This window comes from Dendronephthya gigantea, unplaced genomic scaffold, assembly GCF_004324835.1.
Source record: "Dendronephthya gigantea isolate DGI-Jeju-01 unplaced genomic scaffold, DenGig_1.0 000155F, whole genome shotgun sequence".
In the NCBI taxonomy this organism is placed as follows: Eukaryota; Metazoa; Cnidaria; class Anthozoa; order Malacalcyonacea; family Nephtheidae; genus Dendronephthya; species Dendronephthya gigantea.
Genome location: NW_021163165.1, coordinates 166,813 through 192,473, shown reverse-complemented (window position 1 = coordinate 192,473; position 25,661 = coordinate 166,813). Strand labels below are relative to the sequence as shown.

Genomic DNA, 25,661 nt, shown 5'->3' with positions numbered 1-25,661 from the left:
TAACACCGACTCTGACGTATTGAGCAATACCAATACCTAGTTCACTGCGAAGCCTGCGAACTCGTTGTAACGTCTGTAAAGTGTGACCCTATTGTTTGTATGTAGTACGCAGTGGTGTGACGAAACATTACTAGTAAATTTCATTCGATCTGCTACCTACACAACCACCAGCACAACGAGAGAAATATGTCCCAGCCGTGGTGGCGATACACAAAAGCGTGCGTCCGAGGGATTTCAAGCAAATTTGCCGAAGGTGCTTTGAAACTTGCAGAACCTGAGGAGGCAATTTCTTTGACCAAAGCGAAGGAACAGCATAAGAACTATGTGGCAGCTTTAAAAGGGCTGGGTTTGGAAGTGATCGAGATCGCTGCGGATGATAAGTTTCCGGATTGCGTGTATATCGAAGACCCTGCAGTTGTATGCGATGATACCGCATTGATTACTGTTCCTGGGCATGTTTCAAGGCGAGGAGAAACTAAAGCTGTTAGGATTGCCTTAGAGAAACTAGGTATGAAATATTTTCAATAACCCACCAAATTGATCAATTCCAGCATAACTCGGGGAATATGTAATTTTTAATTATGTAATTTTGAATGGGCTATTCCATTTAATATCCGCAACCCACCTATCGAGGAGCTTGCTTCTGGCCAACTTTACCCCTGAGGAAAATACGATTTTTTTTCATACCCCAGAAGAATTCCTGACTTAAATATGTCTACCCCTAAAGAATTCCTGATAATGACCCATCCTTGAGGAATTCCAAGGCCCTAACCTGACGCAACCCTGACGAATTCCAAGCTCCTAGAATAGGGGGGCTGCGGATATTAAATGGAATAGCCCAATGAATGTACCATTCTCTACAGACTACAGGTCTGATGACCTTATGTTCATATGGTATGTATCACAATGACTTAATGATTACTCACTTTATTAAAATATTGCAAATTTAATATTATTAGTACAAATCAGGTATATTAAAAAGTGGGTGTTGGCATGCATTCACCCCTTTTGCCCTTATATAAAATCTGGAGCAAAGGTATATATGTAGCTTGAAATTTGATAATTGCAACTTTGGTAATTGAACCTTTCAATAAGTAGCTCTAGTTCTCTTCTACACAAAAATCAGCTTTAAAGAGTGTACTAGCTCTTTTTTACATTCAGCAATTAACAAATAATATAATAATACAATATTAAAATGTATTAATACCATAGTCCCCTGAGGAAGGCCCTCAAAGGTAGAAATGTCAAGAAGTGTTTTGTCTATTTTAGGCAGTTTTTATACCACATTTGAAGCATAATGATATCATATGTTTAATTCATAGCAACGTACTATTAGAGTATCATTACCGTATGTATCTTAAAAACATTGTGGTTCAGATTTTTACACTAAATAAGATTTAGCTGTGAATGTAATGATACAATAGCACTTTCAGCTAATAGGTGTTCTATACCAACATTTCAAAATTCCAGTGGAAATGTTGTATTCTTGATAAACCTGAATTCACTGTAATGGTAAATTTGTCTTTAGTAACATGTTGTGCCAGCATCACGGGTACCCATACACAAGCCTATAGGCACACTCCCTTAGGGTTTGACCCACTTGATGGTATGACAAGCTATCTTTATATGCATAAGTTATTACAATAATATACTCAAGAGAGAACACCAACTACACAGAGTGAACACCAACTAATTATATTTTAAATTTGTTCAGGATTAAGAATTGTGGACATGGTGGAACCTGCTTTCATGGATGGGGGAGATGTGCTGTTTACTGGACGCGAGTTTTTCATTGGTATTACATCAAGAACAAATAGAGAGAGCTGTAAATTTGTAGAAAAAGCTTTTCCAAATTATCCAGTCACAGCTATTGATATGGGTGAAAGTGGTATATATTAATTTTGAAATATTCGTGTAAATAATGAACCCTGCTTCCAATATATTTATAATTATATATGTTTCAGCCTGAATGAATGCATCAAAACTCTCCCCTCAAGAAATGCATCAAAGCTCTTCGTTTCCACATATCATAAAACTCAATATGATAGAGAAATAATTTTAAAATATTTATTTATTTGTGTTTTTGTTCATATAGGCAGCGTGCTGCACTTAAAAAGTTGTTTGTCAATGGCGGGCCCAGAATTGATCGCCATTGGACAAAGTGAGACCGGGGAAGAGTGCTGGAATGCAATTGTAAACCACGGCAAGTTCAAATACAACAAGCTCTCCGTACCGGAGAATATTGCTGCGAACGTGCTGTACATCAATGGCACGCTTGTGCATCAAGCGGCATCGTTTATACCGAAGAGCATTGGTGTTTTGCAGGCATTAAATTGTCCCAAATTGGAGGTGGACATGTCGGAACTGGCTAAAGCTGACGGTGCTTTGACATGTGATTCATTGTTGATAAAGTTTTAGAAATGGTTTGCCCGCGAATCAAATTTTCATGGCATATGCGCAATTTTTTTGTCATTTATATTATTTCGAATATCATTTATGTATTATTCTTGAATTTTAGCGGGTGAGTTACTATTAAGTAACAGGGCGCAGTGTTTCACTGCGCTCTGTAAGTAATAACTTATTTTTTTGGTCTAACTCACAACGTGTTGAGCACCTTTAAAGGCGTGAAACTCGAGTAACCGAGCGAACGGTTTTTAACTTTTTCATCTTCAATTGTATTGTATTACTGCTCTGCCTCTTTGGCATTGAGCTCTGATATATATATATATATACTTTGCTAGTTCTTTATGATGTATGATGTATAATCTTATGTTTACAAATTGCATATATTAAATCTTTATCACGCATGTGCAAACAATATACCGTCATGATTATATTGTTTATAGAGTTTTTAATAAGAGTCGAATTTCGTTGCGATTTCTTTTTTTAACTTTTTGTGGTTTTGTGGTTATACATTGAGGTTTGGTTTTTCTAGTCCCTTCTACTTAGTTGGAATAATCGTATTTACAATCACTCATTCTCGCATCAGAATCAAAAGCGCGCTTGTTAGCGGTCTCCAGGAATCCACTGAGACGACGACGTTTGATTGAAGAGCCGGCTCACATAACAGCACCGGCGACCGCGTAAACAGTTGGGAAAGATATCCGTGGCGTTGCAGCGAAGATTTATTATACCTGCTGTGAGTGTGAAGAAAGTGTTTTGGAACGTCTAAAAGAGTCCTTAAGGAGGTGCGTTCTGCTACAAATCCCATATCTCTTTTGCAGCAATTTACCTATTCTGGAAAATGTCTCGTGCCACAGTTTTAATTAAAGATTTATATATAAGTAGCAGACGTATACGATCGCCACTATAACAATCGTTCACGTACACTTGTTGTTTTATATATTTCAAACAATAAAAACGTCTTTGTTAACTCGCATTTTTTCCGACGAAGAATTGGATTTAGGTGCAATAATCGACCATTTATATTTACGTCCGTTGCCGTTGCATATATATATATGCAATTCTAATTAGACTTCGAGTATCTATCTATCTATCTATCTGCGGCCAACGTTTTTGCAAATGGGTGTATATATATATATATATATATATATATATATATATATATATATATATATATATATATATATATATATATATATATATATATATATATCTTGGCCGCAGATAGATAGATAGATAGATACTCGAAACCTAATTAGAATTGCATATATTCTGTAATATAATTGAAATCCAATGCAAATGTAATCATATGCAACTCTAATTAGACTTCGAGTATCTATCTATCTATTTGCGGCCAACGTTTTTGCAAATGGGTGTATATATATATATATATATATATATATATATATATATTATATATATATATATTATATATATATATATATTATATATATATATATATTATATATATAGTAATATCTTAATTTTCAATGGCAGGTTAATATATTTATTTTCTCGAATGAATTTCAGTATATGTCTATATATACTATAGTTATATGAAACTGCATTGCCTATACAACTATATAAGCATTACAATGTACATTGTTCCGTTCATTGAATTTCGTTTTGCTTTCCAGACAATAAGAAAGCATCTAACACGACAATTATTCTTTCCGTGTTCATGATTAAACATCTGTTCAGCTTCTCGGCTAAATTTTTCTTGTGTCAACGTTAAAAATTAATTGAAGATTATTTGCATATTGTGTAAAGTATGCTGTAGCTATATACTGACGGCTAAAATCATCCGGTTCCAAATATACAAGAAGTAGTGAGTACTAAGAAACTATGTAATCCGCAATTCTTAGTTGAGAAGGCAAATGATGCCCAGTCTGTAAGAATTTTTTCACCGTTTCGTGCTAATATACCAGTTCATTTGGCATGCATGTGTTAATAATTAATGTATTAATACATTATATTAAACAGGTTTCATCCAATTTTCTTGTTTTATGCAAAGTAAGATAACGGAATTGAATTTGCCACATTGAGGACCTTAGGATTATATAACATTCACGGTAAACCGCTATAAGAAGGAAGACTTAGTCAAATCGCATTTGCAAGCAAATTCTACAGATTTTTGACAGCTTAGTTGATGTTTGATGCATGCTCCAATTTTCATGGACAAATCGTCCCGACTTCCATCAGCCCATAATAATAAGTAGAACAAGACAACAGACAAAGAAAATAAACTAGAAAAAAACAATAAATTAACTAGAAACTGGAAAATGGTATTAATTAAGCCTTCTTGAGGGGGCATGAGCAGTGTCCAGGGCCCGTCCAGATGATACCGGAAGAATTTGGAAACGCAAAAATATTTCTCCAAATTAAATATTTATCCGCGCCCACACGTAAACACAAAAACGATTCAAAAACGCTGAAGTTACTTGACACTTTCACGTGTGATGTCGAACTTCAAAACAAAAATCTACTAAACCCAAAGCAAAAAAACAAGAGAACTGTTTGGAGCGACAAGCCAGAACTCCTTCTAAATGTTTTTGTTTTGTTATTAAATGTCGTGTATAAAAGAATGTGTATAACCAAGCACTCCAACATTTTGGACATGTTTTTCGCGTAGATAGAAGTCTTTATCTTGTCGATGACAGTACTCAAAACATACGTTTGCATGGGTTTACAAGTTTATGTGAATAAAAAATACCGCTATTTACAATGAAAACCATATCATGCATTATAGTTAAAAAGACATCTATTTAAAAAGAAATTTAAATTAAATAATTTAAATCGTTCTGTTATCACAAAGGGTAATTCGAATTCGTGCCCTCTCTGCCTCAACAGTCTATTTAACTTATTAGGTAATAATTTATGAAGAGCATTGTTCTTGTTACTCATTATATTGTTCCATAATTTTAAGTCTTTTTTGGAGATGATATCCGCAAAGTTTATCTCTTGTGATATGTATCGTTTCTGTATAGGCACGTCTAATGAATGTTTTGAATCTGGTTTATATACTTGCCATAAAAGGCACCTTCCCAAAGCTCAGATCCGTATAGGTAAACATGTAGAGGCATTATCACGCTGTTGAACAAAAGGTGTAGCTGTTTCATTGGCAAACCATGCATAATGTCGCAATTCTCTGTTCCTTTTTCTCGTGGTCAACCTACAATTTTACAGATTACAGTCTACGATCCTCCCGGGTTTTGGCTCGTGCACTTCGTCTTCCTTCTCGAGCTATCAATTATATTTTACGAGGATTCTTCCTGGGAGAGATGAAAGTGGATGATGTTGTGGAATGCAAGATACGGTGCATTATCAGTGCCAACTGTCGGTCTGTGAACATTATCGCAGTCGCTGGTGGCCGGATCGTGTGTCAATTAAACAGCGGGCATCGGGAAGATGGAAAAAACGGGCAGTTTGTTCCGCAGGAAGCCGGGGAGTATTGCGGTCTGAAGGTATAGTAACACCTGTGCAGAGGCATTACCACGCTGTTGGACAAAAGGTGTAGCTGTTTCATTGGCAAACCATACATAATGTCTATAAAACATGCACGCATTGTATATACATCCTTTAGCTGGCTTTTCGTATCATTTTATCGAATTGTAAATCCCTTTAATTTTATTAGGCAGGTTTTCTAAAATTATTCCTAAGATCTTCAACCATGCAGGGTTTACGTTTAATGTAAGGAAATACAGCAGGTAGAGGCGTTTTGATGTTGCTATGTATGACCATTTCGTACGTCTTAGTCATGTTTAGTTGTATTCTATTTCTCTGCATGAGACCATTCACTGATGTTGTTAATTTCAGTTCTTGACGTGTCTTCACAATCATTTCCAGGCACTTCCAAAGTCAACTCGTCTGCAAATTTCACTAATTCGTTCCTATAGTGTGGTCGGTCTTGATGTCATAGAAAATGATACTGGGTTTAGTACTGTCCCTTGAGGAACACCCCTATTGGTTTTCACATACTCTGTCGTGATTCCATCAACCTTTACTCTCTGTTGGAGATCTCCCAAAAAACTTCAAACGAGAAGATTCTCACATATTCGGCGTCTTTTTCCATCCATTTTAACCACATATGTTGGCATTTGATCAAGGCCATGATTTAACTATGCCCATCTCTATGTTAGTTTTGTAAACGCATTCCTCAAATAATCTTATCATGATATCTGTCAAGGATATAGGTCTTAACTGATTACAAGAGCTGAGGGTGGATTCTTTAGATATAGGTATGATATTAGATTGCTTCCATATTACAGGAACCTGGGCAACTGAAATAATAAATATTTACGTGATTGTTAGTGCCATGTCGAATGCAATTAACTCTTTCCAAAACAAGTACGGGAGATCATCTGCATGGTCCTGATGATCATGATGCTCGTTTTGGTTTTTGAAGATGTCTCTCAGAAATATTTCAACAGTAAGCGAAGAAACTCTGGTATTCTCTGGAATTTCGAGTAACTCTGTTGTAGCATAATGAGGGTCAGTACTAACACTTTGGAAGAAGCTATTTATTCCGTTAGGATCAATAGTTGTTGTAACTGGTATACTGTTATCTTTGCTTCCGGTGATTCTGTTGACATGCATTTGACCACCAGCCTTTTGTCGCTAATCGGTGTTTAGGATTCTCATTCTTTGCAGCATTAATTTGATTTTTTTGGATAAATCATTATTTATTTCTTGTAAGTGAGTATGAGCTTCGCTATTTCTGGCCTCAATAATTCGCTTTCGTTGTTTTAGAAAATGTTTGACCGAAGGAGAAATAAATGGCGGGTCCTTTGTTGACGTTCGCACTGTGATCATCGGAAAGCTTTTTACGAATTTTGGCCAAACACTTAGATAGAATTTTTCAACCATTTGATCAACACTTTGGCCTACTGCAGTTATTTTATTCTAATCGGTTGATTCTAGTTCAGGTATAACATGTTTAAATTTCCGTGTTGTCTCACGTCTCTGAAATACGAATTTGCATGTCCTTTTGGCTTTAATAATATCTCGTGGGTATGCTATAACCATACAATGATCTGATCTAACCAAACTTTTCACTTTTCCAATAATCTGGAGTGTTCGTAATAAAAACATCTAATATGTTATCCCCTCTTGTAGGTGTCTTAACCATTTGGGAAAAGGGTAAAATGCTAAAAGAATTGGCGAAGATTTTACTCACCATGAAAATAAGTTAGCCGAAATGAGACTCAATCTAAATAAGACTTATTTAACGCTAATATAGCAATATAAAGTCGAGCATAACCATCAAGGCTTGAAAGAAGCCTAATTAATATTGTAACGATTCGAAACGTTACGACATCGTTATTATGGTTTTTACCCTTGCCTGCAAAGCCGCCCACACTTATCTCTCAGCCGTCATTTTCAAATTCTTCCACTATGGAGATCGTTTTAGACATCCGTTTTCAGTGGGCGAAAACGCCAGTTTTTTTCAAATGCTAAAATAATGTTACCACACTCTGCAAACATTTTAAATCATTCATTGACCTGATACGCGTGCTATGCCTGAAGTGAGGGGATCGGATTTGGTGAAATGTTACTTCTAAAGTGAGATATATCCAATATGGCTTCTTTTCCCCCTCTTTCAAGCTGTTGACGGCTGCGAGAGAAATCCACACGCGGCACACGAACACGATTAATATTCGACTTTTAAACCACATGTGAAGATGCTACTCCATACTTAATTGTTTGATCACATGGTTTCACGTAGTGCAAATAAAGCTTTCTGATTGTGATATAAATGTTTAACAAAGATTTTGTTTCTACAGGAAATGAATTTTTTTGGTCGCAATTCTCTGTTCCTTTTTCTCGTGGTCAACCTACAATTTTACAGATTACAGTTTACGATCCTCCCGGCTTTTGGCTCGTGCACTTCGTCTTCGTTCTCGAGAGCTATCAATTATATTTTACGAGGATTCCTCCTGGGAGAGATGGAAGTGGATGATGTTATGGAATGCAAGATACGGTGCATTATCAGTGCCAACTGTCGGTCTGTGAACATTATCGCAGTCGCTGGTGGCCGGGTCGTGTGTCAATTAAACAGCGGGCAACGGGAAGATGGAAAAAACGGGCAGTTTGTTCCACAGGAAGCCGGGGAGTATTGCAATCTGAAGGTATAGTAACACCAACACCGAACGAAATTTTTCGTCTGATATTCTTTGTAATTGTGACCGGTAAAGGGAAGCCGCTTCTTTCGAATTCTCACAATTGAAAAGAATATCAGACGAAAAATTTCGTTCGGTCGAAAAATTCCGCCTAGTGGAAAACCGGTTCGTCAACCTTTCTCAACCGTTCCTCAACCTTCACTTGAAAAATATGTTAATTAAAAGAATGCTATTGGTTTATCTGTGCAAAATACAATAGACATGTGACGAGATAGGAAAATGTTAATGAGTTGTATTGTAGTTTATGTGGTCTCCAAACCATGTATATTGTATTAACTGTGGTATAATAGTGATTATCTCAATATTCTGTGCATGGCCAAGCAATTTTTTTTAAATTTTTGTTACTTTAAGGAGAAGAAATTCTGCACAAGTGATGGCACAACATGTGACAATGGTAAGGAAGGAGACATGACCAGAAATTTGATACAACATAGCGCAAGGCATAAAAGGCGCATATTTAATCAGTCTTGTTCATGCAGTAAAATCGCGAGAAATATATAGGAAACTGAAACATGACTTATTTGTCCATCCGTCTTTGATATTCTATCACCAACTTTCTATAATGTTCCCCACAAGTCTCAGTTTATAAAACAGTGCTGCGACAACCGTACAAGGAGGCAAAATAAGACGTAATTTGTCTTGAATGGGCAAATCGGTTATAAATTATATCTGCCGTATTAATTGACATTTGGCGAACTGCATTACATGTTTAGGTGGTCATAATATCGTCATATTACAACCGATATCTTGTCAACAGGTCCTATTGGTTAGACACATGATTTGTATCCAAAAATACTTAAAGACCGTAAAGACTTATATTTTCCTGGTTATGCATGCTAATGTTTTTTTGTGTTCATTCACTACGAGACTGTCGAAACAATCAATTTCTAAAAAAATGAATAATTATGTGATTACTTCAAATTTGAATTAATTGTCAAAATTAGACAGTCAGGCTGGCTACACCGCTACGTGTATTAATCCAAACTTAGCTTAGTAACTCAAATTAATACAATTACTTAATTCTGCTATTTAAACTCTTTTTCAATCGAAGATGGCAGACAACTCGTTGCTTCTGCTGATTATGGTATATATATGAACCAAATGCCTAAATTTCGAATTAAACAACAATATCTGCCAATGCCTTGATTTGTCCTTCCCAGAAATTCTTAATTTGGTGACCTTATAAATTATAGGCTTAGCGGTTATACATACATAGGAAAGGTTGTTTTAGGAAATTACCACTTATTCATTTATTTTTCGATTAAAGCCTCTAGTAATGTTATGATAATCCTAGAAGTTAGCCACGTGCACATTAACAATATTCGTCTTAGCTCTTCGCCGAGATGAAAAGCTTTTGAAATAAATGAAGCAAACTAAGCATGAATACAAACAAACATTTACGATCTTGTTTTTAGAAGAAGCTTCGCGATTCTCGAACTCATGGCAATAAAGTATATGTTTTCGCGGGGGCCATATTTCCTAGGAAATATGACCCCCAGGGGAGGCAAATTTCCTGGGACACCGGCAATGAATGTAAGACCAAACAAAGTATAAAAATCCAATAGGCAATGCGTGTAACACCAAACAAAGTATATGCATGAAAACCCGATAGGGACGCAAAAAGGTTTATATATAAGTGTCAGGTTTTTCACGTTGATCATATTCGGAAAATTTTCTCCCAGTACAGGTCTCAGTTTTCGGTCTTCGCATCAAACTGGAATAAAAGTTTTTTGTTTTACGCACTGCTCTCCATTTTATGCCGTAAGTTGTCCGCTGACAATATGAGCCTGCACAAGTGGGAGAAATTTGCTAATGTGGACCAGCGTGTTTGGATCAGAACAGCGCTAAGTAATAATTTATTTGGGGCGAGTAATTCTCAGACCAATGATGCATGTCAATCTCACAGATGTTATTTATCAATTATCATTTCTTGCAGTGAGCCCGTGGTTTGCATTCAACCAAAGTTACTTTCAGTACGTAAGATCCACGCTAACGCATGCTGATGCCGAAAAATATTGCCAGGAGCAGAATGGTCATCTGGCTTCGATCTCCAGTGAGAATGAGCAAACATTTGCTTTTGAAACTTTTATTGTTCCAGACACTGGAGGTAGGTGCCCACCGTCCACAATGTGGCCTTGTCATTATCATCATGCGACCATACTTTGTCTCACCTGATCTTTTGTCTTTTCCTCGCCGACTGCTTTCAACCGCTATCAGTAGCGTAGCCAGCCTGACAATTTGTACCGCTATGCTAATATTTTGGTGTTCATTGACTGCGAAGACAATGAATTTCTAAAAATATGAATAATTATAATAACTCGAAATTTACATAGCGGGACCACAAAATCGTCAGGCTGGCTACGCCACTGACCGCTATAAAGCCGGTTTTCCACTAGCGATATTTTTCGCGCGAAGCGACTTTATTCCTTTGTATTTGAGCAATTTGTTCCAGATGGTTGCAGTTGAGAGGTCTGAAACAAAAGTAAAATATCGCTAGTGGAAAACCGGCTTAAGAATAGGGTTTTTTCGAGAGAGTTCAATTTTGGCCGGCTTTAGTGATGGCCGGTTAACTATTGGTTTTTACATTTTAATGTGTTAAAACAAGGATTTTTCACACTTTGCCTTTAGAAGCAGCAATCGATTTGAAGTTCAATATATGGAAATTGTTTTTGAGCAATGTCGTTAAGCCTGGTTTCACTAGCCGCTAATTAAATGAGAACAAGGCCTGATTCTCAATAGTCATAACCTGTATTGGCACAGCGTAACATTGTATACTGTCTCAACAACTACTGGACTTTTTAATCGAAGCATTTATTGGTTTATGAACTAAAACAATTAAACAAAAGCCTTTTCAAATTCCGAGATTGAAATTGAAGTAAAAATCAACGAGAACACATTAATCAACGAGAACGCATTAATTCGCCTCATTAAAAAGAGAAAAAAACTGCTTAAGATGATTTTGAGGTATTGAAATAAGTCTTTATGACACTCAAGGAGCACATGCTATTGTCGGGATGACTACACCACTGCCGGACAGGATCATGTTAGTTACGCATTTCAATACCTCATCTTCATCTTCTTGACGCTCCGTTGAATCTCAGCTAAGCGGGATCATGTAAACAGCCCTTGTCGACCCTCCGGACCGTACTGACCATGCTCTATTTATATATAGCCACCGATTTCACCCGTATTGGCATGAACGATATTGAAACAGAGGGCGTCTATGTCTGGGAAGATGGCTCTCCGGTCAGTCACATAAGATTCGCCCCAGGTGAACCAAACAACCTGGGTGAAGAAGACTGTATGACCATATGGAAGGGAGATGGAGGCTACAACGATTTAGATTGTGACGCAACGTCTTCGTTTTTCATCTGTGAAACCAACTACAACTCACTGTATTCTTGACAATATTTCCTATATATTGGTTTTTATTTTCCCAATGTCTCTACGCGAGGTAGTTAAATGTTTGAGATACTCACAGCGATCTAACTAAAGGGCTGTGCCAAACAGGTATTGAAAAGAGTAAATAACATGATCCTGGTAGTCGTGTAATCATCCTAACACTAGCTTGTGATTGTTTTATTTCAACCTATTTCTCACTACCTCAAAGTCATCTTATGCTTCGTTAAATCTCAGGAAAGCCCCTTCACATGAGCTCGATTACCCGAGATTTAACAAAGCGTGAGATGATTTTATGAGGTATTAAAATCCTTTTTTTTGGAGACAAACAAGCACATGTTAGAATGGCTCCACGATTACCAAAATCATGTTTTTTACTCTCGTCAATACCTCAAAGTCCATCATACGCTTTGTTAAATCTCGTTCTTCTCGCTGTTAGCCGGCGTCAGTTTGAATTTTCTCTAAACGTTTCGTGTGCCCTTCAATCGGTTGTGTCCACTTGCCAGCTAACTGCATGCTATAACTACCTTAACAACTTACTACTACACTGGCTTTATGAGTGGATTGACACGCGTAACGGCGTAAGATTAAAGTTAGCTTAACTTGGGCTTTCAAAGCGTGTAGTATATACAGGTCACCATGCTCTACTGTTTACCTAAAAAACGACAGCTCGACAAAATCGATTGAAACTAAAACCAATACTACACTAATTAACAATTGCGAATGGTCGAAAATTATCTTTACTTATACATTTTTCTGACAAAAATAAATTATTTATCCATGTCGTATAAAAGCACCGTTTACACTACACTCAATTTATTGGCACAGCACGCCGCTAAAATGGGCACCCGTACCCATTTCATCTGTACTCGGCCTTTGTTTTGGTAGCCTGAACACTAATAAAATTGGGTACGGGTGTACATTTTAGGCGTGCCGTGCCGATAAATTCAGTGTAGTGTAAACGGGGCTAAAGTAATGTATTCCTATTTCATTTACATATCGACTTCTTTATTTCTGCAATTCTATCATGCATACAACTAAACAGGATTAAGCGTTTCCGCCGTTGCGTAACACCATTACACTCTGTTATTACAGCTGCATAGTCAACGGCTTAGTCAAAAAGGGGCAAGTCAATCTGCAATCTGCAATCTGCAGGACTGTTGCGAGTTACACAAAAGCGAGACTGCATGGTAAGGTTTTTCTCGCCAAAGCATCGAAATTATTTTATGCTAGGCTCGTTCTTACGTTGCACGCAGCAGTTCTCCATGCAGAGTTAGCTATCTTTTCCCAAAATATGTTATTTCAACTAGGCTTTGTAATAGCCAAAGTATTTTTAGATTTGAGAAAATATCGATGATTAACATACAATGTATGAAATGAAAATAACAGTGGGAAATTAACTCGATGGACTTTGCTTTTTTATAATTTCAAGCACGTATGTGCCGTATATAAAGAGACTCTTAGTCTTAGTTAAAAGCTCGTTTCGTTTCTTGTCATGTAAGGGTTATGTAGTGTAGAGGGATGAGGATGACTTTATCTTTTTCAGTTTTATTAAACAAAATGTTAGTATGAATGTTACGTAGAGCGATTTTCGGGCCGCTACCTAGCTACCTATACGAACAAGCTTTGTTGTTGGTTGATGATAACAATGTAACACAACGACTAAAGAAATGCGATTTCAAAAGAACGAATAATAAATACTGTTCACTATTGTTGCAAAAAACCAATAACAAAACTCGATCATACTAGCTAGATACTGCGATTTCCATGCAGTGGCGGCGCCGCCAATAATTTTTTTTCGATATACAGTCGGGTACATCTTTGATGGTTGGGCACATCTTTGTTTCGCGCCCTGGCTTGGTCAGGCAAGGTCTCTTTGATTTGACCCTAAAATACCATTTAATATTTTATGCCATCAGCCGCATAAAACGCTTTCAAAGCAATAATATCTTAGAGGTACGCTATTTTTTTAATAATAACGATGAATATATAGTTGTAAAGGCATATACTTACAGCAACGCTTCGATGAAATGCGTGATATACCGAAAAATTGCTCGATTTTGAAGCTGTAATCGAAATCTCTTCTCCAGCATTTTGACTTTTATAAGTGTTGACTTTTGAAAATTATCAATTCGCGCGCGCAATGCACACCATTGCACCGTGTCTGGCAAACAGGACTGGGGAACAATGTCCGCTGAATACTTTGCCTCTGGGCGCAAATCAAAGATGTGCCCGACCATCTAAGATGTGCCCGAATGTCTACGGAAAAGAAATTGCAGCGACGCCAGGGGGGGCATAACAAAATCTTTTTATGTTACCTAAGTAGTTTATAGTTTTATGCGATGTTCGCGCATCACTTAGAATAAGATCTTGCCCCCCCAAATATTTTTTTGACTCCCAATTGTTCCGACAGCCCAACCCCGTTTATTGTAACCTTGTGCCGCCACTGTTCATGCATTAAAATTGTGTAATAGCACTTGGGTTGGTTTTTTCCTTATGGTATTGTCTTTATTAGCACGCTTTACTTTATATAATGCAATAAAATCTCGTTACGTATATACCAAAGCGAAAATAAGTGATGTGTAGCATAAGTGAGGCATGCGTATTACTCGCCCAACAAATATTTCTATCAGAGGACTAAATTTTTTTTATCACAAGGTTGAATATCTGAAAGGAAGGATATGCAATGATAAAATTACAATTGATTTAGACCAATGTCTTTAAATATGACCCCTGATTACCTGTGTATTTTACCAGCCTAGTTACCATATTTTTATGGATTGAGTTCTAATAGAAAAATACGTTTCGTTTATTATGTAGAAAATTATGTTTTTCCTAAAATATTTGAACACAAGTAACAAAGTATCGATTCGAAACCTCTGCAATGTCCAGTTGGGTCTAGCTAGTACCACAAACCATAGGTGGCCTATCGTGTGAAATGATAATAAATAAAAAATTTATACGCAAGTTATAAATTTGCGGTTAATGGGGTAATATGTTCTAGAAGGTCCTATTTCATCCTACATATGGACCATCTCTGGTCTAGCTGTCATAGGTATTGCATGCACTAATTTTAGCCCGGGCAAGGTCAAGGCAGTCTTTACCAGCCATGTTAATAGTTATAAAGTCCAAAATCTGAACGAACTCTGGCATCTTAGCATGTGAACAACGTATGCAAACTTTTGTTACGGCCAATCGAATCTTCCCTGACGGTCTTTCCCTTCACGCGGACTTGAACAATGACCCCCTTTTTCTGCAAGGATTTTGCCTGCTCCCCATGCATGAATTGGTCATTCGCAAGAACTCAGCCAATGCGTCCACAACGCCAGTCAAATATTTAAAGGTCTTTATCGAAAGGCAGTAATACATATAACTGCGTTTCAACTATCATAACTGAAAAACTACAAAAATAAACCCCACCCACCTACCCATAGCGAAGGACCGGCCGCTGTGGCATCCGCATGTAAATATACTGATACGTTATTTTCATTCATATGTTATCTCTAGATAGTCTATCGACATTAATTCTTCGTGTAACTTGCAGTGATTAAACAATAGCAGGAAGTACTGTCATTCTAGACAACACCTCACCACGTGAAGTGCATTTGTACAGGTCATCTTGGTCGAAAACACGACCTGATGACCTGACATAGAGACTCGATGGGTCAGTCAGACAATATTTGAGTCGAGCTGACTGATCTGAACAGGGGTCCGCCTGTTCCCCTGTTATCTAGAGGTCCACCTGTTCCTCTAGAAAAACCTATAGTTTTTGCATGTGTCGGGAGTGCCCTTACTGTCTCAGTATAACTAATGGTGGTTCCTAGATCATCAGGTCTCAACTCACTGAACAACATGCACAGAGCTGGCTCACACCCTCTGCAACTTAGAGGGTCCTCCTGTTCCTCTAAGAAAAACTTAGGTTAATGAGAGCCTCTAGACCTTTTTCGAGCGCTTCCTGCCCAAATTATATGCAACAAAAATGTCTCATTGTGTTGTTCCTTTGCTAAGTTGCCAGACGTTCAAAATCCCTATAAAAAATTTCAACATATAAACTACATTAACATAGTTATTTATTAGATACTACCCCCCTCTATGGGGAAAGTCATACGCAAATAAGTTTGGGAAACCCTGACTATCTTATCACGTATGCTGCCTTCATACGTTCTTAGTTCATAATATACACGTACCTGTTTTGTAATATTTATCTTAAAATTTATAAAAATGATGAAACTATATTTATGTATCTCAGACATGCAATGATTACTCTTATGCACGCAGTTGGGAGGACGTATTTGGCAAGGACGTATGCATACACCGTACTGTGACCGTACGTTGTGCATGATTCGTTACCAAGCAACCAATCAACAACCAGATTCCGCCAGATTCCTACCGGGAATTACCGGGAATATATTTCATAAACAAATACAAGCAAAAATATGCAATGAATTGAGGTGAAAAAACAAAAGAACTGTTCGTAAAAAATACGGAAAAATTTGCATATTTATATACCAAATAAACACATGGTTTTATCGTGGTTTTATCATGCTTTTATCATGGCTGTATGGGCTTAAGTCGCTAAAAGAGGTTCAGTTAAATATGTTCGTTTATCGAAGGATTGTTTTACACGAATACATGGCCATGGGTTCATTTTCATGGGTTTAATTGCTGAACGACTGTATCTTCGCTTGAAATATAATAGACAGAATCTAAATGGATTTAAGCGTGAGTATTTTATTCCACATCTTGTCTTTACACGAGATCAGGTTTTCATATCGCTTTAATATATGACAAAGGAGCATTTTAACAACTTCGCATAACAAAATGTGATGTAACAACTGCCTAAAATGGGTAAAAACACCTTCGACACTTCGACCTAGAGCCTTTGTCTGTTAAATCAATTGTGCTTTCAATGGCGCTTAGGACGAAACGTTAGGTAGTCTTTATCAAATTTAGGCAGTTGCGTACTACATTTGATGTGAGATATACCTACGCAACTTTTTGACCGGCCAAGTCCTGGCTGTAGTGTTTTCATTTTTTTGGGCTGTTTGTATGCTGTCAATAATTGTTGAAAGCATTGCATGACATGTACATGTACGAATTCTTCGAACCAAACGGAATATGTAAAACCAAAATATATATTATAAAATTAGCACGGATGTAGAAATATAGCAAAATTATTTAAACACGTATTTTCGTTCCTACATGCACGTCGTGGATATGATAAAATATTGCCCTTTGTATTATAATTTTACGTTATGAGTTACGATTTGAAGATGAACATTAAATGCATCAGGGAATAAATATCTAGGCCCGTTTAACTTTGAGTATTTGCTAGGTTTCAGTGCGGTTTTCGATTCGTCTTATCAATCTTATGATAGATGCGAAGGAGCCAGTGTCACTGGCAAGTACACAAATTAGGTTCTTGCCACATGACGTATCTCGAAAGTTGTAAATAGTCGGGCACCTTTTGAGACAAAAATCAACCGAATGCCGAGTACACGCACGAACGCACGACCCTTCCTGGCTACATTGTACCTTCGTTTTTCGTCCGCTTTAATAACTGCACTTATCTAATTTGTATCCAAAATGGCGGAAGCTACAAGGTGCAAATAATTTGTTCACTGTGAGTTTTCCAACTATTACGGGAGGGCCGTGTTAACCAGTAGCATTTTTCTTGCAACTTGCAATGCAATTCCAGGATACAAATTGGATAGCAATGTTCACAACAATTTGCGGAGATTTCCGTATATTTCGAAAACACTTCACTAATTTACATCTCTCAAGAGTAGAATTACATCAAGATGCAAGAATAATTGCTCCGTGTCACTATGCACGTTGAGCTGCAATTAATTGCTATTAACATCTGTCAAAAAAAGAAAATTTCAATTTTACCGAGCTATTAGTCGGTCAGAGTTTCTCAAGAAATTAAAATGAGTAAATGATATGATCGTGAAAGTGGTTTTATCATCCAGACAATAGCATTTGCTAATTTTTCTTATTTAAATTTACATGGGCGGGGCGGATCGCTAAATCGATCAGAGTCCAGAATACAGCCTGTGAAAAACTATCGGGGTTTAAGGAAACTTAAAGATAGAGAAGAGACACTAAAGGACTATTCAGGTACACGCGACTGTATTTTTTGCCTCAACTAAAATCATGCCAGGTGCGAAATTTTACGTTTCAAAATACGTACGTTTTGAAAAAAACCTAAATATTTTGTCCGCCTTTCATGTATTATATAAACTAGATTTATAATTAGATATATTTTGTCTCACATTGTTTGTCTGCTATTTACATAAAAATTGCAGGTTATAAATCACTGTTCAACAAAAATGATAATTTCCTATATCATAATTCTTGTCTCGATACGTTAAGTTATATCTCTCATTGTGTTAACCAAGTAAAATTAATATGTGTTAATGCTTCATGTCATACGAATTTACAGTTATCCCTTATGTGAATAATCGTTTCCTTTAACTCAGTCTGGTCAAAATTTATCAACTTTATGTTTTTAATCAATCAAATCATAGTATTGAATTTCATGTTACCAGTACACATGTTTCTGCAGTGTTAAAACAAAAACTGGGATTGATATTAAAGAGAGATTACTTAGGTAACAGCCAGTTTTCTGAGGAATAAAAGGTTGGGTGAATAGATATAAGAGACAATAGTTAAGTAGATTTTTTAAATCCAAACCTTTAATATTGAATGAGACATTGAATTATTTATTTAATCGATCAATAAGGAAATCCTAGGAAATCTGTCTCATATATATATATATATATATATATATATATATATATATATATATATATATATACATACATATACATATATATACATATATTATATATATATTATATATATATATATAATATATATATATATAATATATATATATATATATATTATACACCCATTTGCAAAAACGTTGGCCGCAGATAGATAGATAGATAGATACTCGAAATCTAATTAGAATTGCATATGATTACATTTGCATGGGATTTCAATCATATTACACAACATATGCAATTCTAATTAGATTTCGGGTATCTATCTATCTATCTATCTGCGGACAACGTTTTTGCAAACGGGTGTATATATATATATATATATATATATATATATATATATATATATATATATATATATATATATATATGAGACGATATAGATAGATACAAGAAGTCTAATTAGAATTGCATATGATTACATTTGCATGGGATTTCAATCATATTACACAACATATGCAATTCTAATTAGATTTCGAGTATCTATATATATATATATTATATATATATATATATATATATATATATATATATATATATATACACCCATTTGCAAAAACGTTGGCCGCAGATAGATAGATAGATAGATACTCGAAGTCTAATTAGAATTGCATATAATTATATTTGCATGGGATTTCAATCATATTACACAACATATGCAATTCTAATTAGATTTCGAGTATCTATCTATCTATCTATCTGCGGCCAACGTTTTTGCAAATGGGTGTGTATATATATATATATATATATATATATATATATATATATATATATATATATATTCAACGTACAAATTAGTACATTAAATAGTACATGCACAGAACTGTTTATACATACAAGCCTGGCCTAACCTGTATGTGGCTAGTGAGTAATATATAGAGAGTATTAAGGTACTTGATTAAGATTAGGTAAGATTAAGATTAGGTAAAAGGTACTTGTATGATTTGGGAATCGGGTTGGGTACGTAAGATAAATTCATGCTTCCCAATAATTGTAACCCATATCCTGCTGTATGATTTAAAAAAAATTCATATATTCCAAATCATGCAATAGTTTGGTACGCTAAAAACTATTTGATTGAGTGTTTTTACTGCTTTTTATTTTTGGCTAACTTTGGGTATAAGCATTTCGTATTAGTTTTGCTTAAATATGTAATGCAATAAAGCAATTGATGTTGTTGTAATATCCACACAATTTGTGCAGAGAATTCCTTTGTAAGATGAGAGGGGAAGAGATATTGAGATTAGCTGGGAGAGCAAAAAAATTTCTTCCCCCCCCCCCGGCGCGCTTCATGTTGGCGGGCGAGATTTTTGACTGATGTGCGAGAGTTCCTAGGTCCGCTCTTGCCGGCGGTGACGCGGGCTTCGATACTTCGGGGTCGTCTCATGCTTCTGTGGGTCTCGGAGAGCCAGGTTCATGTAAACAGCTCCTTAGTTGTGGGCTTGTGAACAGCATTCCCTAGGAAAAAATCGGGAGAGGGCGTCGCTGTGAGGGGTGGGGCCATGTGCGTACATTGTTTTTTAAAACCATTTCGTCCAAATCATCGGTTTGATGCTTTTGTTTGCTTTGGCCAATGTTCGGGCCAACCCGTCTTGTTGAGTTTCGCCGTGCGTTCTCACTTTTGAAAGATGATCCGCAAAAATAGTAATAAATGTTTTGAAGAGTTTAGGTTCTTGAGGATTTTTTTAGCTAAAAAGTTTCAAAACATTTTTTTGACACGGGATTCAACAGTGTCACAGTGAAGTAAAATGTCAGCAAATGTGGAGAAATTGCCCAACAATTTTTTGGCAAATTTGAGAGGTGCAGTACGGCTTTGTACGCTTTAAAAATATAAAAACGAAAACACTTTTAGAAACTATGTGACCAGACATTTTTCAGTTCGAAAATTGAATTATCAGAGTACGTCATTACGTTCCAAGACAAAAGTCAATAGGTCTCACTGCCCCCGTGAAAACCATGCAGTGAATTTACATAATTAGTTAAGAAAATGTAACATTAACTCTCCGTCAGGCTGATGCGAACAACGATATCGACGAAGAAGCTGTTATAGAAAGTCTATTCACTGGCTGCGATGCCCAAGGCAACGGTTTGGTGAAGGTTTCGAAACTTGTTGAATATCTCAGCGCGGTCGCAGGTGATAATGTCGAAGTAAGTTAAAAGTAAAGCTACACGCATTAAGCTATAATGTATTTCAGTATATCCAAGCGCTGATTGTTCGTGCTTATATAGTCATCTAATACATTCAGTCATCGCATGGCATAATGCATGCATGGTTCAGAGATTTCAAAATGAGCTTGCCACAGTTGATTTTGGTCCCAGGATCACCGCGGTTAAATCGTTATGTTGCGGGTTTCGTGATTTGCGGTTAGAAAAGGGTGGCGGTTAGGGATTGGGTTCATTGAGAGCCGTTGGCATCCTCCGAAATTTCATGGTGTCAAAACCATAACAAAAAAATAGAATTATGTATCAGTACATTGTATCGTTACGAATGATAATGTTACACGATTATTATACGTATTCATTACAACGTCAACGTATTTGTTACGTAGTTTGGTGGAAATTTTGACGAGCTTGTTACGGCGCTTGATCCGAAAGGCAATGACAGGGAAGTTGATTTGGAAACTTGTCGTAAGGGAATGCTGCAGTGGATTGAAGAAATAAGATGCAGGGAGTATGTAGTTTTTGTTTGCATACGAGTCGTTGAATTACGATCACATAAAATTATTAAGAATTTATCTTTATTTATGGTAGTCATAATTTATTGAAATGATGGTAGGCATTTTGGTGTAACCACTCGGTGGGTTACCGTGATAATTTAGAGGTAATGTACTCCCTTGATACAAATTAGTTGCTTTGGCGCCTCTTTGAGTCCCAAAACGTTTTAAAGCAAGAATTCAAAAGACTCGTGTGCTTGATAATAGACCCCTTAAAATTATTTTCCTAAGTATTCTAACAGGATGGAAAAATTCAGCGCGTTATTGACTTAAAATTAAACTTTTCGAGGAAGAGATGTAACGGGTCGAACCATGCTTTTAGACTGTCCATGATTGCTGGTTTCTAAAATAATTCCCACATAATTTATAATCAATGGCAATTCCTCTCTGAATATGTGAAATATTGATAAAATTATTTGCCGCTTAATAATTCATATTCACTCCTGATTTTGGATCCGTAGTTTCACCGTTAACTGCCATTAATATTTCGTAGCCATTGTAACTAATTTGTGCTTGTGATACTTTAATTCTTTTAAGTTCTCTTGTGTACGGGAAAACGTTTTCCTAGCACAGCCAAAAAGGAAAATAACTTCTGCATGTATGCTCCCTGGCACCCTGCACTAAATTTAACAATCTTCTATACCGTGCCTATTTTAGTGATCGCGAGGAAGTTTACTATTCGGATACATCGCTTGAGAATCGAGTAAGTAAACCATTGTATTATTAATTTTCATGTTTATCTGAGACTCGAGAGAGCATCGAAAAATATCTTGTCATTTAAACTGATCAAATCTTTGAGTTTCTAAACCTTTTTATCAAAACCAACAAAATATGCACCTTACCAATTGCAAAAAACATGCTTGCCGCAGGCGAGAGCTTTTAGCAAAATATTAATATAAATTACATCAGGTAAGAATACTCCTCAGTAAACTTTAAGTAGACTGGAACGATAACTCGGACGCCATCTTTGAAGTTTGAAACCAAATTAAAGGCCTCCATTGAGAATCCAAGGCCAAAACCCAAAAATGCGTACACAAAATGCGTTTATCGGGGAAAGCTGAATAACATTAAAGTAACAACCATTCTAGAGCGTTAGAAGGATGTTACTACGTTTTGGACCACGGTATTACGCTATCTACATTTTATTCCGCACTATAAAACTTGTGAATGATTACAGTGGCGGATGGGTGTGCAAAATAAATTACTACGGCTTAAAATCGGAATACCATTGGTAGATTTTAATGTAAAAATATTCTTTTCAAAGCTATAACCAATAACGTTGTTATTAAGATGCTTTGATTTTAAAATGAAGCTGTGTAATTTATTCCGCACACCCCCAGATCCGCCACTGAATGATTAGAACTATCTCAAAAACCTTCGAGTGGCCTTTATTTAAATGGAAGTCATGAGGTGAAAAAACATATTTTCCCCGCAACGTTATCCTATAGTCCATTTAAAAGTTCATATTTTTTGCTCGGTTCATGCATCTCAGTTGGTATCATAATTTAAATCGGCTGAATTTGGTCATGGTATACTTAAATGAAATGATCCACGGATTTAGTGTTCCATTTTTATATAGTTATAGAACTGACAATCATCGAACTATTCAAGCACGTCGGAACTAAAAGCACGTGTTATATCGCTTACGTCACTAGCGCAGCCGGCAATTGCTCACGTGCGCGACCTGTTGGTTTATGTTACTCTGCCGGTCCTAACCGGAATTGGTATGCTATAGCAACCAGCAAGTATATAATTCACAGACTTCCCGCTTCCGAATATAACGTAAGAGGCAAATTTCGTCTCATTTACATCTCTTGTCTTTTCAGCCAGCCGCAAGAAGTCGGGAATCTATAGATAGAAGTGGAGACGAAGGTAGGTTTGTAGACTGTATAAATGTTCATTAATTTAAGTCTTTTCATAGGCCTATACTCGCGAACACGACGGGCTCTGTGTATAAGTATAACTAAATGACTGATAATATTCAAAAGCAGCAGTTTAAAAGAAAAGTTAGAGCAACGCCTTGGCTTTAGCAGCGCGTTTAAACACTAAGGCTTATAAGTAAAGCAAGCTGAAAGGTTTGGAAAAGAAAGGAACAGCGCGCTCTCGTGCAAATTAGGGAAGAAATTTTGGCTCGGAGTGAGACACGAACTTCGGTTGATTGAGCTTTTAAGTTTTAATAATTCACACAAATTGCAGTTACAAGGACTGAATTACGTGGTGATATACAGATGAAAATAAGCTAAAAAATTAAATTATATTTACAACAATTAACATGTATGAATATAAAAAATTACATTTATACAGGCAAAATTTCTAAAGGTAGAAGAGTTTTTATAACAGTCTGTAAAAACCTGGGTAAAAGTTACAGTAAACTGGGTAAAACTATAACTAATCTAAGCTAAAACTATTTGTATCATATAAAGATTAAGGAGTATTCCTTAAAACGAGTTGAAAATGAAAAGGTACGAGATGAAAAGAAGAAGATGCCAAGGAGATATTTTCCTGACGTAGGCAAGCTATACGTTGAGCCAGAGCGAAAAGTGATTATCGCTATGCCCTTTTTGCGGCGGTATTCATTCGAAAAGAGTGAAAAGTGGCTTTGCATGCTCGAACTCAGGACAAGATCAGGAGTTGTCGATCGTGTATGATGCACGGAGGAGGCTGCAATGGAACAGCTGAAATCGAGTACCGAACACGCAGCTGTATGCATGAATGGCGCATATTTACTACCTCTGACGCTAACTAAAAAAAAATCGGCTTGAAAAAACCTGGCACAAATTAAACGTTCCAAGTCCAAGAAAAAAACCGCGGAATACTTCAATTAATTGACTAGCTATTTTATACTGAACACCATTTAATTCTAGGACTAGGTTGATTTCGACAATTCTTTCAATGCCAATGGCGGATCAGATCAGTCAGAATATATCCTGCCGCGGAATTTTAAATTCAAAAGTACTTGAATAAAATTAACATGTTATATTAGACTATTAGTTATGAATTTCTAAAGAATATTTTAGAACCCAAAGCTCCTGAATGGAACTATTTAAAGGCGATTTAAAATGTATATAAATATATCCGAATGTGAGCTGTTGCAATTTAATTCGGCTAACGCTAAATCCGCACTAATATGCGAAGGAAGATTCGTAAGTTCCGTCGCAAAATGTGATATAATTGCATGTGATTAGTTGTGAAAAATATAGCTTTTGGATTTAAAAAGCATGCAAATTTAGTAAATTCGAGTTTCGTGCGGCTGTATCCAGTCAAGATATTGTTTAATGTGCCATCTTAAATGTAGCTACGAGTCTACGACGCAGATGTGTCGGCAGGAAAATCGCTACAACGTGGCTTGCACAGTTGGCGACTATCAAATTTCTGCGATTACAATATATAGGCCGGCATTAGAAAGTTTGCCCACATGCATGTAAATTTCCACAAATGAATCCTAAGTTTAAAGAATAGTTTAAAGGAACTCATGCAGGTTCGTTTCATACGTCGAATTTTGGTCGCCTCAAATACAAAGGCTAACAATCCAAAATGAAGCTTAATCAGGCTATCAACTGAACGTCATTTCTCTTAATTGCGTTTGACGCCACCAAAACTCTTCGTATAAAACAAGTCCGAAACACCGCAGCATGCTCATTGTGAAATTTCTCACAAATTTCTCCCTCCGAATGTAGGACTTAGTATAGGATCTTAATGTAGGATCGATACGCAAAATCCCTAAAATGCAACCTGAACTTCGATAGTGTACATATATTATATGTGAACTTAGCTTTGGAGACTTAGCTACGTTGTCTTCAGGTTTGTTCATCTTAACATATATACTGCATGTATAGGCTCGCTATCACGGCGACTAGCCTCGCCAAGCAAGATACGAGATAGAACAATGATCGATTTTGTCAGCTGTTTTCTGTCGCCAAGAGCAAGAACACACTTTTAATTACAGCCTATTTTGCATATTGAAAAATACATAGAATAAACGAGAAATTGGATAAACACTACAGACGCAGGATGTGACAAAGGTTTTTGGATTAAGTGGCTTTTGTGAAATCGCTCAGCTATCTTACATTTCATCGTATGTGAAGTCACTGCATGTACACAGTTTTGGTTATAGTAAGTTAGCTTCCTAGTTTTAGGCCATTTGTAACAGCGTCTATGTCGATTATTGAGTGTTA

General features: G+C 36.4%; 2 protein-coding genes across 5 annotated transcripts in view; both read left to right on the top strand.

Moving 5' to 3' along the window:
* The first annotated feature begins 34 nt into the window (after positions 1 to 34).
* On the top strand, positions 35 to 2,824 carry LOC114537263 (N(G),N(G)-dimethylarginine dimethylaminohydrolase 1-like). Its single transcript, XM_028558405.1, has 3 exons — positions 35 to 508; positions 1,715 to 1,888; positions 2,096 to 2,824. The coding sequence occupies exons 1-3, from the start codon at positions 187 to 189 to the stop codon at positions 2,416 to 2,418; spliced, it is 819 nt and encodes a 272-aa protein (XP_028414206.1). The 5' UTR covers positions 35 to 186; the 3' UTR covers positions 2,419 to 2,824.
* Positions 2,825 to 2,855: 31 nt separating this feature from the next.
* LOC114537262 (lymphoid-restricted membrane protein-like) overlaps positions 2,856 to 25,661 on the top strand; it is a 45,200-nt gene continuing 22,394 nt past the window's right edge. The window contains exons 1-8 of one of the 4 annotated variants that reach the window (XM_028558401.1): positions 2,856 to 3,188; positions 8,187 to 8,531; positions 8,934 to 8,976; positions 10,519 to 10,689; positions 20,783 to 20,920; positions 21,322 to 21,443; positions 22,144 to 22,189; positions 23,313 to 23,358. In XM_028558401.1, the coding sequence (XP_028414202.1) occupies positions 10,579 to 10,689; positions 20,783 to 20,920; positions 21,322 to 21,443; positions 22,144 to 22,189; positions 23,313 to 23,358 (463 nt within the window). In that variant the 5' untranslated portion in view covers positions 2,856 to 3,188; positions 8,187 to 8,531; positions 8,934 to 8,976; positions 10,519 to 10,578. Of the gene's footprint in view, positions 3,189 to 5,301; positions 5,868 to 8,186; positions 8,532 to 8,933; positions 8,977 to 10,518; positions 10,690 to 16,609; positions 16,704 to 20,782; positions 20,921 to 21,321; positions 21,444 to 22,143; positions 22,190 to 23,312; positions 23,359 to 25,661 lie in introns of those variants that run through there. The other 3 variants (XM_028558402.1, XM_028558403.1, XM_028558404.1) reach the window with 3 other exon arrangements.